The following is a 15839-nucleotide window of genomic DNA, read 5'->3' as shown; positions in this document are numbered from 1 at the left end:
GCACATCCGGGGTGGATATTAATTTACATTGCCGGGAATGCTTGGCGATTTATCACCGGCCCTAGGACGGAGAGCAATTAGGGCCGGTTTTGACGTCGGGTCGGATTTAGTGCTTTGCGATCATAACAACCACGGAGGTGGTGTGTTGTACGGTGCGACGTTGTACATCATCCACAGCACCCCATGATGTGCCAGGGCCCGCGTGGATAATCATCACGAGAACAGGGTCACGGGCGGAATGTCACAGGCCGTGTTCGAGGTAATTGAATGGACGTCGGGGAGGGGTCGACCGTTCGCCTGCGGGTCGCATGTACCCAACTTCTCCCACACTCATCACATCACAGAAAGGGAGACATAGGAAAATAGGTATGTCTGTTTGTGTGTGAGTGAGTGACAGAGATGTCTTCATTAAGGTGAGGGGAGGGAGAGGGTGAGAGAGAGAGAGCGAGAGAGAGAGAGGGAGAGAGAGGGAGAGGGAGTGAGAGAGGGAGATGGAGGGAGGGAGATGGAGAGAGGGGGAGAGAGGGGAGAGGGGGAGAGAGGGAGGGGGAGAGGGAGGGGGAGAGAGAGAGAGAGGGAGAGAAAAAGAGGGAGAGAGAGAGAGAAGAGAGAGAGAGGGAACGATGATATGAGCCAAAATGAGTGAGAAAATAGAGATTGATACGACGGAGTGAGGTGGATAAAGATAATAGAAAGTAAGGGATGGAAATTTACCACGTTGCATTCAGCCAAGAATATTATGTGATCCTGCAGGAGAGAATCCGCGGATCGGAGGTCATCATCGCGTCATCAACCGGACAACACAGATCTCTTCCTGTCAACCATTCGTTTGTCCAATTATATTAATTAGAAGGAGAATGGGTTGGAGATGGCGAATAATTGGCATGATGGAGCGGGGAAAGGGAGTGAACAAGCAGGGAATAGATGTAGAAATAGAAAAAGAGAGGGACAGAAAGTGACAGAAGAAGAGAGGGAATATGCATGTTATGTTTATATGATGCTAAGTCTTAGTCGTTATCAATTGGGTCCGTGTGTTGTCGCTTGTTTTTCAAGGTGTGTTTTTGAGGATCAGAACGTGTCGATAACGGAGGAACAAAGGCTCCGCCTGCTTCTTCCCAGGCCTGTGAGCTCATGAAGGATTCAAGGACTCAGTTATGAGCCAGCTCGTGAATGTTTGACAAGCGAGGGCCGGCGGGCCCCGCCGAGGCGAAAGAAGCCCGTTTCGGACCTCTGGGAAATCCTGGAGAAGGTGTGGAACGTGTACTTTTCCCGTTTCCGGCTTATAAAAACGGTCCAGAAGCCGGAAAGACTAAAAGGGGCCGTAAAATCCCGCTGTTTTACGCCTTTCTGTCTGACCGGGCCTTGCTTTCGCGGTCGCTGCCGCGGCACCTAAGTGAAAGGGGTTGGTTTATTATTAAATTAAAACCGACAACGGGACGGAAAGGATTAATGCCGACGACAGCCTGGCCGAGATTGTTGATTTCCCTGGAAAATTTTTCCAGGAATTGGCAGAAAAGGCGCGAACCGCTCGGGAAATTTATCTGTTTTCCCATTCGAGCGGCATGTTTGTTTTCCTGGACGGGAGGAAAACTTTTCCGCGTCCGAAGTTTTGTTTTCTTTTACCCTTCGGGGCTCGGATCCTCTACGTTTCGATTAACGAACTGGATTTATTTCGTCTGTTTTATCTGCTATGAAGGTAGGTGGAACTCGCTGCAAATTAACAGCCATGGCCCATAACAAGAATGAATCATAACAACAGACTCACAATTTTAGGCCAATGCTAGATAAAGGTCGCTCGATGTATTTCACATAATGAAAAAGTTTCCTAGGCTCCATATAGGGAGCTAGAATGGAATACCACACGCAGCTCTTTGGGTCTGACTTTTGGAAGAAAACAGGGGTGCTCTTCTATCTATATTTACTTTTTATATTATATGTATGGTGTGTTAAGTGTTTCGCGAAAGTATATTTATTAGTTTGAACGTGTAGTGTGAGAGACTCGGTGTCGGAAATATTGAATTCCCTATGGACGATAATTACATAATTCGCGTAGTATGTGGGTGATGGAGGTTTATCGAATAATCCACCACTCTACTTGTGCATCCATGCATTCGGGTATATGACATAGTTATCGATAGCCTCGGAGACTAACTTCGATGGGCAGGACAAGATCTGACCCAAGCACTACGCAGGCAATTCTTACGGCGTCTTTTTTTTCCGTGATACGATATTTTATCGTTTTTCCATAGCCACGGGGGTCATTTTTAAGGACGAACAGCTAAAAACAGAAGCGGAAATCAGGCTGCCCCCCATTTCCTGCGTGATTACCCACCCAGGAGAATGGTAATAATAGAGTTGGCGATGATGCTAACAAAGAGTCAAACGATCAATGGTCTAGGACGCCGTCTATAGATCAGGAAATACATGCAAAATAAAACTTAATATACAAATGAGTTTTGTAGACACGAGTTGTCGGATTAACGTGAGGCACATCGCAACACAACCAATTCACAGAACAAATATAAACAAAAAAAAAAACAGAACAAACATAAAACTCAGTCAGGACAGAAAATAAGAGTACACTATTAAACAAATACAAATAGACGTAGCCATAAAAACTAGCTCTTTCTCATTCTCTCTCCCTCCTGCTCTTCTCTCGCTTTCTCTGTCTAATTTCTTCCCTTCCTCTGTCTCTCTTTCCTTCTTCCTTCTCTGTTATTTCAAACTATCTTAATAGTTTCACCTGAATGAATCATCGGTTGGAAAAAGACTCGTTCATCAAAAGTTAGTAAAGGGTCAACTTTTTTCATCGTTCATTTTCGATGTCCACACTGGATGAATTGAAGATGAATGGCAGTTTACATTTGTCACTTTAGATTATTCATCCAAGATGATCTTCCAAAGTGACATATGTAAACGATCCTTTACAGACTAGAATCCGGTGTTGAATGTAATGCACTATATGCTGCAAATGCCTTTAATCAGTTTTGTAGGGATAAAAGTAACTATAGTTTGTATAAATCATTGTTCAAATTGTTAACAGTCGTCGATGTGTGATTAATGAGGGCCGTTTTCAGCCAAGTGTATATAATATCCTCGGAATAGCGAGGGGGGCGGCGTTCCGACAAATTATCCAGCTCCTGAAACTGGCAATAAACGACCGATACGAGGCCCAGTTTTCCGATGAAATACCGCCCCCCGATACAGAATAATAAACCTCGACGCGGGCGAAAAACAAACGGCACGGTTTCGAACGTGTTCCACCCTCGGAGGGTTTTCCAGGGCAAAGGGGTAAATCTCCGACCGCACCCCTAATTGAGCCGGCTCGACAAACAATTACAGCTACACTTCTGTTTGAAGACCGGCCTTCTCGAAAACGCCTTTCCCCACACGGATCCCAGGGATAATTAACACTGTCGAGGCTGGAGAAACTTTCCTGATGAGTTGATCACCCGGCTCCACCCCGTCTAACTCTCGGGATTTTCACAAAAACGTTTTCCTTTTTTCAGCCTCAAGGGCAACGTGAACATTGTTGAAAATTCGACGTGATGGAATATTATCGATTACACAGCGAGGAAGTGCGAGCCCGGCCTTGGGCGGCAATCGAAACCGACCTCAACTGCTCACGCTCACGTTCCGTCGTCGAGGTACGCCAACTTAAATAAAACCTCCGCAAATTTTCCGCTCCAATGGATTTCTCCATCAAGTTTATTTAATCCAAAATGAGATAATCGAGCAACGAAAAATCAGGGAAAAGGTGATAACATAATTATCTCTGTCTGTATTCGCTGGTTTTGGCCTAGCAGACGTGTTTCAGAAGTAACACTGATGCTGCTGAAAACAGTGAGGATAGACAGGCTAAACTATTGCTTCATTACCCTCCTGGAAATCTCACGACTTATGCACATTGCACTTATTAAATAGGACTCGAAAGCTCAAAACATTTTCGTAAGGTTAAACGGCAAGTTTAAGTGGTCCGGTGGTGATCAGAGGCACTTGCGACCCTCATCGGATCACGATAGACACCCGGTCCGCAATGTCCCAAAATAATGGTTAGATTGTGAAGATTGATAATGGAATAATGATTTTCTTGACTATCGTGATTATCTGTTCCCAAATCTTCTTCACGTCTCTCATTTTCCCCTCCTGTCGTCACCCGCTCGGGGAGAGAGAAAAAGAAAGAGAAAGAGAGAGGGAGAGGGAGAGAAAGAGGGAGAGTAAGAGAAAGATAAAGAGAGAGAGAGGGAGGGAGAGAGAGAGTGATGTCATGTTTTGGTGTAATGTAGAAAAGGAGAGGAGAATGATAAAGGGAGATAAATTAGAAATATAAAACGAGAAAGAACAGTGCATGAAGAATCGAACGAGTAAGAAAGAACAGGAGGGAAAAATAAATAGAGAGGAGAAAGGAGAAAATAATTATGGAGAGACCGAAGAATGACGAGAACGAAAGAGAAAAGATGAAAGAAGGAAGAATAAATTAATGAACGTTTCATTCATTCCTACAACAAAAACCTAGATTACTCTATACTAGACATAACTAACAAAACATTGTAAAACATTACTCTAAACATTATAATACATAAAAATGAATTTTGGAAGAGAGATTACAAAACATTCAGTCAATAATTGTCCATTTCGTAAATATTGTAAATTTTAATCTGACCTCTAGGCAGTTTACTATTCTTATTTTTTCATAAATTATTGTCACTGTTGATTTTAATATTATTTAAACTTGTATACAAGTGTTTTTGTTCCAATGATTTTCTACTGAAAAGACATTTAGATCATCCCACTCCATTATGGTAATTACGCTGTGTCAATACACAAGTTGCATAATATAAATTGCCAATATAAATAGAAAGTAGTAGTGGTTAAATTGTGATGCCTTGAGGGCATCCAAGGCCCAGTGTTGTCCAATTATATTTCTAATTCTTTAAAACATTCCTTCTTCTCAGACGTACCAATAACACAAAAAATAACATTGGACCCACGCTGAAATGTTTAAATTGTTGTCTTGTATATAATTGGAGCCATAGATGAAATGTCTCGGTTCGGGGGGATTTGCGGTTTAATAAGAAATTCTTTAGAATGGGGCGAAGTCATTCAGCCCGTGTCCATTCAATGGCTGTACAGAAAGGAACACCCCCTTCAGGAAAGGGAGAAATTAATACTTTCCCCCGATAAGGGCCCGATACTTCCTCATTTATCATCGGAATGGCGTTTTCCTTAATCCTCTTTTGATTCGGGAGCAGATCCTCGAATCCGAATTACAAATTCGAACAGGATCAACAGAGAATCCGTAATCGGAATCGTAATAATTCATTATCGCTATAATAGGCTGAGAAGCTACTAAGCTCTTTCTACGTCGAAGCTTAATAACTACGTCTATATGGGATTTAATTTTCCGACCTAAAGAGAAAGCAATCTGAAAGGAACAAGCGCCGTTGTACGGGGTGTCGCGGGAGATGTTTGTTCAACTGATTATAAATTGATGGTGTTGTGTAATGGCATTACAGCCGGTAAAATGGAGTTTGAGACACCTCGGTTCGACACTTCCGTTCTCCGTCGCGACTTTGGTCCGCCTATTCTCGCTGTTTCGTATGCGGATCATCGCCCTTTGTCAGGATATCGTAGGGAAAATGTCGAGTTGGGTCGATAATCACCTTCGTCGTCCTCCTTTGTCATTGTATTAATCAAAGTTTTGAGTGATGTAGATAATTTGTCAATGTAAATCAAAGTTGTCCGATTAATTCGAGCGTGCACGTGTACCGGACATTTCAAACATTTAAGGTGCACATGTGTATTAGATACGAAAGAATAGAATAAACGAAAAAAAATAAAAACTAGCTAGAATCCTAAAGTATACCAAAAGCGGTTATATCCTACCCTGTTACTTTCAAATAATTATACAAATTTTCTCCTAAACAACATTATTTGGTAATTAATAATATATAGTAAATTGATTTTGAATTGAAATTCATTACAAATAGGCAAACACTATGCAAAACATCAACGCAAAAAACTAAACGATTTCAGATACGGGAATCAGTTTTGCCTACAGTGTTGACCAAATATGTGCTGGAGTGAAAAATAATTAACTCTTTTACACAAAACAAAAAAATAAATAAATTATAAGTTAGTTTTTAGTTATAAATAAATAGATAATTTAAATGAATAAAAAGATAAGAGAATAGTATTATAGTATAGAAATAGAAGATGAATGGTGTTATGAAGTGAATTGCAAAGATAAATATTGAAAATGGGTGTTATGTCAGATCTTCCTCAGATAAATAACTACATAAATTTTGTCCAAAACTCATAATTATTATTGTATATTGTAAACTGAGTCTATTACATAAAAAAGTAACCTAAATTCAGTACAGATAGATGAACACTGTGAAAAACATCAACGCTCTAAACTAAACGACTTCATATCCTGTCATACAGTGTGGGCTGAATTGATGAAGTGAAAATTTAAAAAAATATATAAAAAAATAAAATTTATTAAATAAGTTACATAAATGAATTGATATATTAAATAAACGTAAGATAATAAAATATCCATATAGAAATGGCAGTACTGTAGATAACAAATGCAAATGAATTACAAAGAGTATTCCATGAAATACGTTTTTTATTTATTTATAAAAGTTTAGTTTATTTCACATTTTTATTTTTTCCTCCTTTTTTTCATCATCAGATAAACCCTAACAAATAGAATAGTCAAATTAATCCAAATTATAGTAATAGTAAAATAATATCATTTACTTAGTATACATTTTTATCAATTATTTTAGGGTTATAAAATTAATGATAATTACCTAGCAGTTTCGCCTACTATCCCATTGCGTTTTTATCATGTAAAGAAGCCTCCAATGGTCTCTTCTCAAACATTTACATGATAAAAACCCAATCGGATAGTGGAAGAGACTGCTAGGTAATTATCATAAATTTTTTAACCATAAAATAATAGTATGTACATATTTATAATAATAAAAAATATAAACTATGTACATGATATTATTTTACTATTTCTTTTAAGGTTTATACCTTTTTGCGATGGAACATCATTACATCTTTTGATTAGGTAAATTAAAAAACGCTTATAGACCCAGCAGATTTTCTTTATTTATAGAAGACGCCTTTCACTCACCTTGTGAGCATCATCAGCCTTCTTTAAACAAAATAGAACAGAAAAACACAAAAACTTACTGTTATTTATAAAATGTTAACATTCTGATGACAGAATGTTGACCCTGCTGATGATGCTCACAAGGTGTTCCATAAACAAAAAAAATCTGCTGGAATTAAAGGCATTTTTGATTTTACCTAAATAATAATATATATGTTACTATAGTTATAATTTGTATTAATTTGACTGTACTTCTCGTTAGGGTTTCCTGATGGCAGGCATAAAAAAGGAAAAAACCGAAACGTGAGGGAAAAAGGAAATGGTAGCTCATGATCATTCCTTAATAAATTTATTAAAGGGACCAAGTGATACAGACATTCGCGACATACATTTTTACATAATTAATGCATTACAACTTAGGACCTTTCATGATAAATGAATAGTCTCACATACTTTTAATTAAAAAAAGGAAAATCGAGAGAGGAAGGAGGGAGAGGAGAAAGAACAAAGAGAATACGAAGCTGATATCTTCAGTTTAACCGCTATTATAAAATTGTAAGGATAGGAATATCCCCCAAATTGAATTTTTTCTCCGTTTTCTTGTTTTTATTTGTCTCCCTCCCTCACTCTCTCTCTCTCTCTCTCTCTCTCTCTCTCTCTCTGACCCTCCATGAATCTCACCCCTCTCTCTCTTTCACTCCATAAATCATCCTCTCCCTCTCTTTTATCTATCTCCTTCTTTTCCTCTCTAAATCTCTCTCTCTCTCTCTCTGCCCCTCCATGAATCTCTCTCTCTCTCTCTCTCTGCTCTCCGTGAATCTCTCTATCTCTCTTTCCCTCCATAAATCATCCTCTCCCTCGCTTTTTTATATCACCTTCTTTTTCTCCCCAAATCTCTCTATCTCTCTCCCTCCCTCCATAAATCATCCTGTCCCTCTCTTTTATCTATCTCCTTCTTTTCCTCCCTAAATCTCTCTCTCTCTCTCTCTCTCTCTCTCTCTCTCTCTCTCTCTCTCTCTCTCTCTCTCTCTCCCTCTCTCTATCAATCTCCTTCCCTCCATAAATCTCCCTCTTTCCCTCCCAATATATAACTATAACTATAATATTAACTTATTACCGATAATTGTCTATTGTATTCTCCATAAGCTTAATAATAAGTTTAATTTTTAACTTTACTGGCAATGTTTAAAATGTTTGATGTAAAACTATATACTAGTACTGACTCCTTGACGAATAAAGTATTATTTTCTCCCAATAAAAAAAATTTCCTCTTTATATAGCAATAAGAAAATAAAATTGATCAAATTGTATGGACCCAGCAGATTGATCTGGATCGGCTGGTAAAAGGCATTACTAACAAGCGAGATTCGGCGGACCAACTGAGTTGATTTATTCAGTTTTAAATTCAGAACTTTGTTGATAAGGGAAAAACATCGCTTCAATTTGTCGATGTCGTGAGATACTTCTTAGACAAAAAGGGTCCTCGACGCCGTCACAGACTTTGACAAATCGGAAACGATCACCCGAACGCGTTATTATTTATTAAGGAAGAGGCGGAATACGGAAAACTTTTCGGACAAGGGTGTAAATCTCCCGGTGAAACTTGGCCCAATCGTTCATCAACAAGGAGAAACGTTTCCTCCAGTCAAAGAAAGAAAATAAACTGGAGAGTTCTCGAGACTGTTTATAAACAAAAAAACCGTCGGTAAACAGACAAAGTTTTTTTTTAAGATTTCATTTTCATTATGCGGCACATGCAATTTAGATAAATTAGTGTTTATACGGGTTTTCCTTTCAAGAGTTATTTGTCCTTCGGAGAAATGAGGAATTTGACAGATGCCTAGGTGTTAAGGTTATGTTGCTATTTACGTTCTGATGCTGGGGGGAGGTTATCAACTGATTCTTTTCGGATGAAAGCATTCCAAATAAAGAGGAAAACATCACTTACCGTCTTTCAGCTTAGTGGAGCTCGACGATTTATCCACTTGACAGTACATTTTTTAAAAAGAATTGAATAGATTATAAAATACAAAAAAAAAGAAACTATATCGAGTATATTTATGTGAGGTTGAGTCGGTTTAGGCGTTGTTGTGGGATAAAACTTTAAGCCGATTTGTTAAATTAATGGTGAATAAGGGTCGGGGGATCGGCTCACGCGGGCCGACTCGGCATCGTCGACCGTCGTTGGAAAATCCGCGCGGTGTTCGTCGTTGGGGGCGGCGCTCACTCGGCGGGGGCGGCGGAGGGCAGGTGGGACGAACGGGGCAACCTCGCCATATTGACGACGGAGTCTGACTGGCCCGCGCGTCCGGGCATCGCTGCGCTACGGCGGCGATTCGTCACGGGCGGCTAGGGTGCAGCACTTCCTGGCTACCTCGCACGCCTTCGCATTCAGAACAGGTGCGCGTGCGCGTTTATGTGTCAATGTGATTAAAAGGGAAGAGATAAAGATAAAAAAAAGACACACTTAGATTAAAAAAACATGGTTTTAAAAATTTCAATAGATAACGAGTTATCAATCCTATAATAAGAAATAATATAAACAAGAAAGATAAATAAATAAACATTAATGACAATGTACAAAGAACAAAGGGTAACTGGACTAATGTACATAGTTACAGACAGATAAGAAATATAGTAAATTGTTCTACTGTTATTTGTAGATAGCTTAATAATATAGCTTGTTTAGAAATGTCATAAATAATCGAATAATTCAAATAAGTAACACTGGCTCGCACAAGCCATTGCATTTGAAGTGCATATATGCATAAAATTAGCTGTAGAACTACTCTAAATTGCAAAACATGCGACAAACCGGAAAAAATAAAACATATTTTGACTTGCCCAGAATAAGAAGAGGGAAGGCAGAATTTTTCGACAAGGTGTGTACACTGAAAAATTTTCAGCGATGGTTTTGCTAGGAAAGCTTGCATTCAAATGGAAATGTGGACGTGTATAAATTGACATTTGAATTTTTGGAAGAATGTGATATTAATGTGTAATACTGTGATATAGACTTTAGTATCATATGTGTGTGTTATGGTAGCTATTTAAATTTGTGTAAATCTATTTATTACATAGTTCTGTTTTTTTTTCTTTTTTTCTTTCTTTATTTAGGGAATGCGTATCAGCCATGCCTCAAGTGTGCTCCTGATGTAGTTAGATGTTGTTACTTAATAAATAATTGAATATGTAATGAATAAATAATTTAAATATTTTTTTGCTTTATTGATTTGTATCTACAACTGTACATGTATTATATACAACTGGCAGATTGGATCATTTATGTTTGTGGCATTACAAGCATTCGAGAAATCTACCCATTGGCAGCTGCTCTGGATTATTAAAATGATATTAATCATTTAAGAAGAGGCCTCTTATCCATTATTCTTTTCAGACGTTTACGTGGTAATTGTGAGGAATGGAATAATCGTATTTGTGTGTTAGTGCAATTTTGTGATTTACTATGAAAACGTCGGTAATTTGTTATGACGAATGAAAAAAAATATCTCTGTGAAGTGTATTCTTGTTTACACAAAAAGGGACAGAAATAATTAGTCTTAAAATTTTGGATTGACAACTTTGTAATCTTTGAATATTGGAATGTTTGGCCAATCCATAAGCTTGGCACCTATACATTTTTTTTTAATTTATAAAATAAATAATTAATTAAATAAATAGTAAATAAATTGATTAAAAAAATAGATGTCAAAATATCTGTATATATCTATGTACATAATGACAAGGATTTCACACTCATACATTCACTTATTTTCATTTTATTTCTTGTTTATAAAAATTTTTTATTTTGTCATATTATGTCGTTATCAATTGTTGCTTCAGCCAGATTTTTTTTTTTTTTAATTTGTCCCATGTTTGACTATCCTCTCCAAAAGGATTTCTCTGTCTACCACGGTTTTGGGTCATGCCAGCAAGACGAGTTACTTTGTTTTAATTAATTAATTTATTACGTGATGTGTACTTATGTATTTATTTTAATGTGTATATGAGTGTACTATTGATGTATGCTTAAAGCAAAGCAATAAAAAAATATATTTTGATGTATTAATAAACTGTTAATAAAGTGATAAGACGAAATAAATAACAAAATATCTATCAATACATGTGCAGTAATACAGCCCTGACTCTTCCAAAACCGGCCCCAAACCCTTGACATCATACTCAAACACAATACTCATACTACGCATTCCTACTCACTCTCTACATGGAGCCAAGGAATGATAACCTACAATTAAGCGGGACACATTGAGCAACCTTTCTCTACATGCTAGACACATATGTGGACTTTGGTCAAAAGGCTATAAAAAAAATTTAAAAAAAAAAATTAACTGATATGGCAGGGATGTACAACTGATACCTACCTATACACACATCCGGGGTTTGTACAACCAGCCAGTTTGTGCGGAAACAGCGAATACGTATTTGCAAAGTTCCACTCGGGATGGACAACAGTGAAACTGTCATTGCTGTTACTGTTTTTTGTTGTGGCTACAAATTCAGTCACAAATCAGTCACAGAGTATTGTTGCCCCATTTTATTTTTGATCTGTTTCCATGCATCGAAAACATCGTTCCGATTTTTGTGATTTGGAAGAGAAGCTTTCCAAATTATCAATTCAACTTGGTATAGATTGAGGAACCACAAGATGGTTATGTTAGGCCAATCCTAACCGATAGAAACAATGCTATGATGTTCTTTAATTAATACACCTACACTAGTTAGGTATCATTTATTATTGAAAAATAAATAGCAGTGTTGTTTGATGATTACAGCTGCTATCCGTACTGTACAGTTGATTCCCGAATTGTTTGGACACTTTTAGTTTGGTTACTTCACAAATATTTGTGCACTTTGAAGCAGACAAGAAAACCGAGCGAACCATCCCCACTAGTCGGTATTCGATGAACCTTTATGTTCTCTGCCAGTCTGACACAGTGATCTCCCATGGTTTGAAATATAAATAATAAAGAAGATAAACAAGAAAGATAAATAAATATAAAACAATGTATAAATAAAAAAATGAAATAAAATAAAAATCATAAACCTATCCCATTTTCAAGAGTAGTGACTGATCTTTGATCACAAATTATAGACCTTTAGGAAAATCTCGTACATACCTAAAATTTTTGAAATGATTATATCTAATAAAATAACACCTTTATTTAAATATGTAATTGATGAAAATCAACATGGTTTTATGAGAAATAAATCAAAACTCACTAACTTGGTGTCTACTCAGTCATGTATTTTTGATGCATTTATGGCTGGATGTCAGGTTGATTTTTATATATACCGACTACAGTAAAGCGCTGTACACAGTAGATTAATAAATGGCTTAGGGACTATCTAATTGATAGAAACAAATCATTATTGTTCAATAGTTTTATAAATGAAGTTGCCAAATATTTTGAATTTTGTGAGTTCAGACTCTTTGCAGACAACTTAAAAATTTTTGAACTGGTTAGATCTTTAGAGGACTGTAATATGCTTCAGGAAGAGTTTTCAAATCTAGCCAATTGGTATGACATGAATTACATTGTCCCTAAATATTGAAAAAATATAAAATTGTGTGTTATCAGAGAAAATCAAATCCCATTATTTATAAGTACAAAATATGTGATAATGTATTGCTGGCTTTAAATAGTATTAAGGACCTTGGTATAATTTTTGACTCTAGACTCTTTTTTGTTTTACATATTGAAATGACTGTAAATAAATGTTTAAAATTGCTTGGCTTCTTAAATAGAATTAATTAATTAAATAAAATTTACGAATTTTCATTGTATAAGAGAGCTTTACTATCTTTAATAAGGCCTGTTCTGTAGTATAACTCAGCAGTTTGGTCACCTTATTATATAAAATATGTAAGAATTAATTAATAGAAAGTATGCAAAGCAGATTCCTCAGGTATGGGGCTTTCAAGCTTGGCATAAATTTGGAATCTGTTTCTTATAATGACCTTAGGTTGGTGGTGAAAATATGTATTCTAGAAAAGTGTAAAAAAGTTGATGATGTTACAGTTTGCTTCAGATTGATAAATAACCTATGTTGTCTCAACTTAAGAAAAAAAATTGAATTCATTATACCTAATAAAAGAACAAGATATACAAAGTTGTTTTATGTTCCTATTAGCAAAACAAACTACATGATCAACTCTCCGATGCATAGAATATGCACAGAAGCTAAAAATGTTCAGTTGGATCTATTTCATAATTCATTGTGTTCTACGAAAAATATGTAAATTGTATAATGTACTTAAATTAGCTTGGTGTAAATAAAGGTATTATTGTTATTATTAAAAGCTAAGAGGCTCTGTAGGCTTTAGTTTGCCCTCTTGCCCACGATGCACTGTTCAGGTTCTGGCAGAGGCCGTCATTTTCATAATGGCAGGTACCACACCTAATTGTTCTAGAATTGTGTGAGCTGGCCAAACGACTATACTGTTGGGGGGTTAGACATTTGGGCGGCTTTGGGGGCGACTGGTCGGGGTGTGAAGACCTTTGCCAGCAACGCGGTGGACAACCGGTGGTTCATCCACGCCCTCCGCATGAGGTCCAATTCAATGGGCACCAGGGAGGTGTGGAGAAGGGCAGACTCTAGTGTGCTGGCCAATTGTAGAAGATGTGGGGCCGGCAATGAGATGCTCTCTCACATTCTCTCGACATACCCAAAGAGCCACTCGAAGGAAGATAGTGAGGAGGCACGATGAGTTATTTCGGCCTTCAGGCGAGGTCGAGGCTCCCCACAGGGCACCGAACAGGTCTGGTCTCCAGCAGCTGTGTTGCTGCTGATACGGATGGGATATGGGATAATTATTGTATGAAACTATGGGCGCGTTGGACGTGGTAGCAGACCTCAAGGCGGAGAAATGTGGGGTACTGAGGGAAGCCCTCACAGAGCTGCACTTTGTGGCAGCTGGTGTGGTAGTGGGAGCAAGAGGATGCATGCCTGTACAAAGGCTCAGAGACCTCGGAATAAAAGAATTGCCGAGGCTGCTACTCACCCTTGCCCTAACGGCCTTGAGATCTTCGCTGTCCATTGCCTTCGGCCATATCGGGAGCATAGCTTCTCAGCGGCACCGGCAGTTGAGTGAACCACCTAAAATGACGGACTTGGCTTGTTGATGGAACACATGTTTGGACCTGAAGTGCCAACGAAGTTCAGTAGTAGATCCACACCTAGGGATGCAAAAAAAAAGGAAAAAAAAATTTTCTTTTAACAAATTTACAACCTAAGGTATAGGTACAAAAAAACCACAATATTTGTTCAGTAAACAGTCGACCTGAGAAAACAAAATGCTTAAATGGCTGAATGACATAAAAGGCAGGGAAAAGAATAGATGCCGATTGCTCTTATGCACAGATGTGACGACCTTTTTGTGAGACCACACAGAAAGAAAGACTAACTACAAATTGTAGTACATATTAACATATAAGAAAGTGATAAAGTAGATCCTGAATAATGTTACAAGCCTTAAACGTTAGTTTTGAAATATGAAAAATAAGAAAGGATACAAATGTCAAATAGTGTGTAGATAAATCAATGGGTGGGAAAACCAAGAAATTAAAAGCATCACTACTTTAAAAGAAAGTTTTTACTCACAATTTGTTGTTTTCCATCATCCGGATTCCAAAGTAATAAACGCTCATCATCAGGTTGAAGGAGTTTAGGCCAAAAGGAGATTCAATTGCAAATAGGATGTCCTGTATCAATGGATGTACAGAAAAATTGTTTTTAAGTGCCAATAGTTCCGACAAAGAATCAGTACAGATGACAATCGTTTCCATGGATGGGGCTAATATAGTTAAGCACTTTGCTATTGCTATAAGCTCAGCAGCGTAGCTGCTACATATAGGTGGTAGGGTAAACATATACTGTACATTATTATTATAAGTGCAAAAAGCAGCACCTGTCCCTACATCATTTTTTGAGCCATCTGTAAAACATAGTGTTGGATTCGAAAAGATATCTATTGTTTTACAAAGTTCTTGACTGTACATGTAGGGGAGAGTATTCTGCTTTGAAAATTTAGTAAGGTCTAAGCATAGATTAGGCTTTCAAAGCAGCCAGGGTGGTTTAGGTGAAACTCCAATTTTATAGAGAAGGGGGACCGCAGCATTTATTAATTGTAAATGAGCAGCCACTCTAGATGAAAAATGTATTTTCAAACGGAATAGAGTTTCCACTTGGAAAAAGGGACACTAGAGGTTGGAAAGGAGGAAACTGAAGGAGTTACAACATGTCACGCCTGAAATGAAAAATTAAGCCCGCCGCCGCCGATCCACCGCCAACTCGACTTTCCAATGAAAAGCTCGTTTTAACTAAATATACACTTTAACTAAATATTACCCTAATAAAAACTGGAAAAAATTAAATAAGTGATTAATGGCAAATATTATTTAGATACATGTTTAAAATAGGAGATAATTTTAAACTTACATTTCATATTAATAATTCTTTAGGATTGATAAAACAGTTAAAGAACATAAATATATAAAATTGATATGTTTTAGTCTTTTGATGTTAATAATTTATTTATTTACAAATAACCCTGTTAATTTTCTTTTAAAAGGAAAAACCGTTGACGTGTGATTTGTAATAATCAAGGCTGTGCATGTCGAAGGGGTGAGACATAGTAATTATAAACTAAATGTAGCATTTATTTTTATTTAAAATAATATTTATT

The 15839-nt window shown here is 37.3% G+C and overlaps 2 protein-coding genes across 3 annotated transcripts in view; both read right to left on the bottom strand.

Annotated features, from left to right (window-relative positions):
- Positions 1-9438, bottom strand: part of LOC106663152 (cyclin-dependent kinase 14) — a 134311-nt gene extending 124873 nt beyond the window's left edge. For both annotated transcript variants that reach the window (XM_014387754.2, XM_014387757.2), the window contains exon 1: positions 9081-9438. In XM_014387754.2, the coding sequence (XP_014243240.1) occupies positions 9081-9129 (49 nt within the window). In that variant the 5' untranslated portion in view covers positions 9130-9438. The remainder of the gene's footprint in view (positions 1-9080) is intronic.
- Positions 9439-14091: 4653 nt separating this feature from the next.
- Positions 14092-15377, bottom strand: LOC106663155. The gene is made up of 2 exons (XM_014387759.2): positions 14756-15377; positions 14092-14331 (listed from the first exon to the last, which is right to left on the bottom strand). Exons 1-2 carry the CDS (start codon positions 15151-15153, stop codon positions 14223-14225), a joined length of 507 nt encoding a protein of 168 aa, XP_014243245.1. The 5' UTR covers positions 15154-15377; the 3' UTR covers positions 14092-14222.
- Positions 15378-15839: the final 462 nt, after the last annotated feature.

Source organism: Cimex lectularius, unplaced genomic scaffold, assembly GCF_000648675.2.
Source record: "Cimex lectularius strain Harlan isolate CLEC.00 unplaced genomic scaffold, Clec_2.1 scaffold131, whole genome shotgun sequence".
Taxonomy (NCBI): domain Eukaryota; kingdom Metazoa; phylum Arthropoda; class Insecta; order Hemiptera; family Cimicidae; genus Cimex; species Cimex lectularius.
The sequence above is the reverse complement of the archived record's forward strand: the minus strand, read 5'-3'. Positions and strand labels throughout refer to the sequence as shown.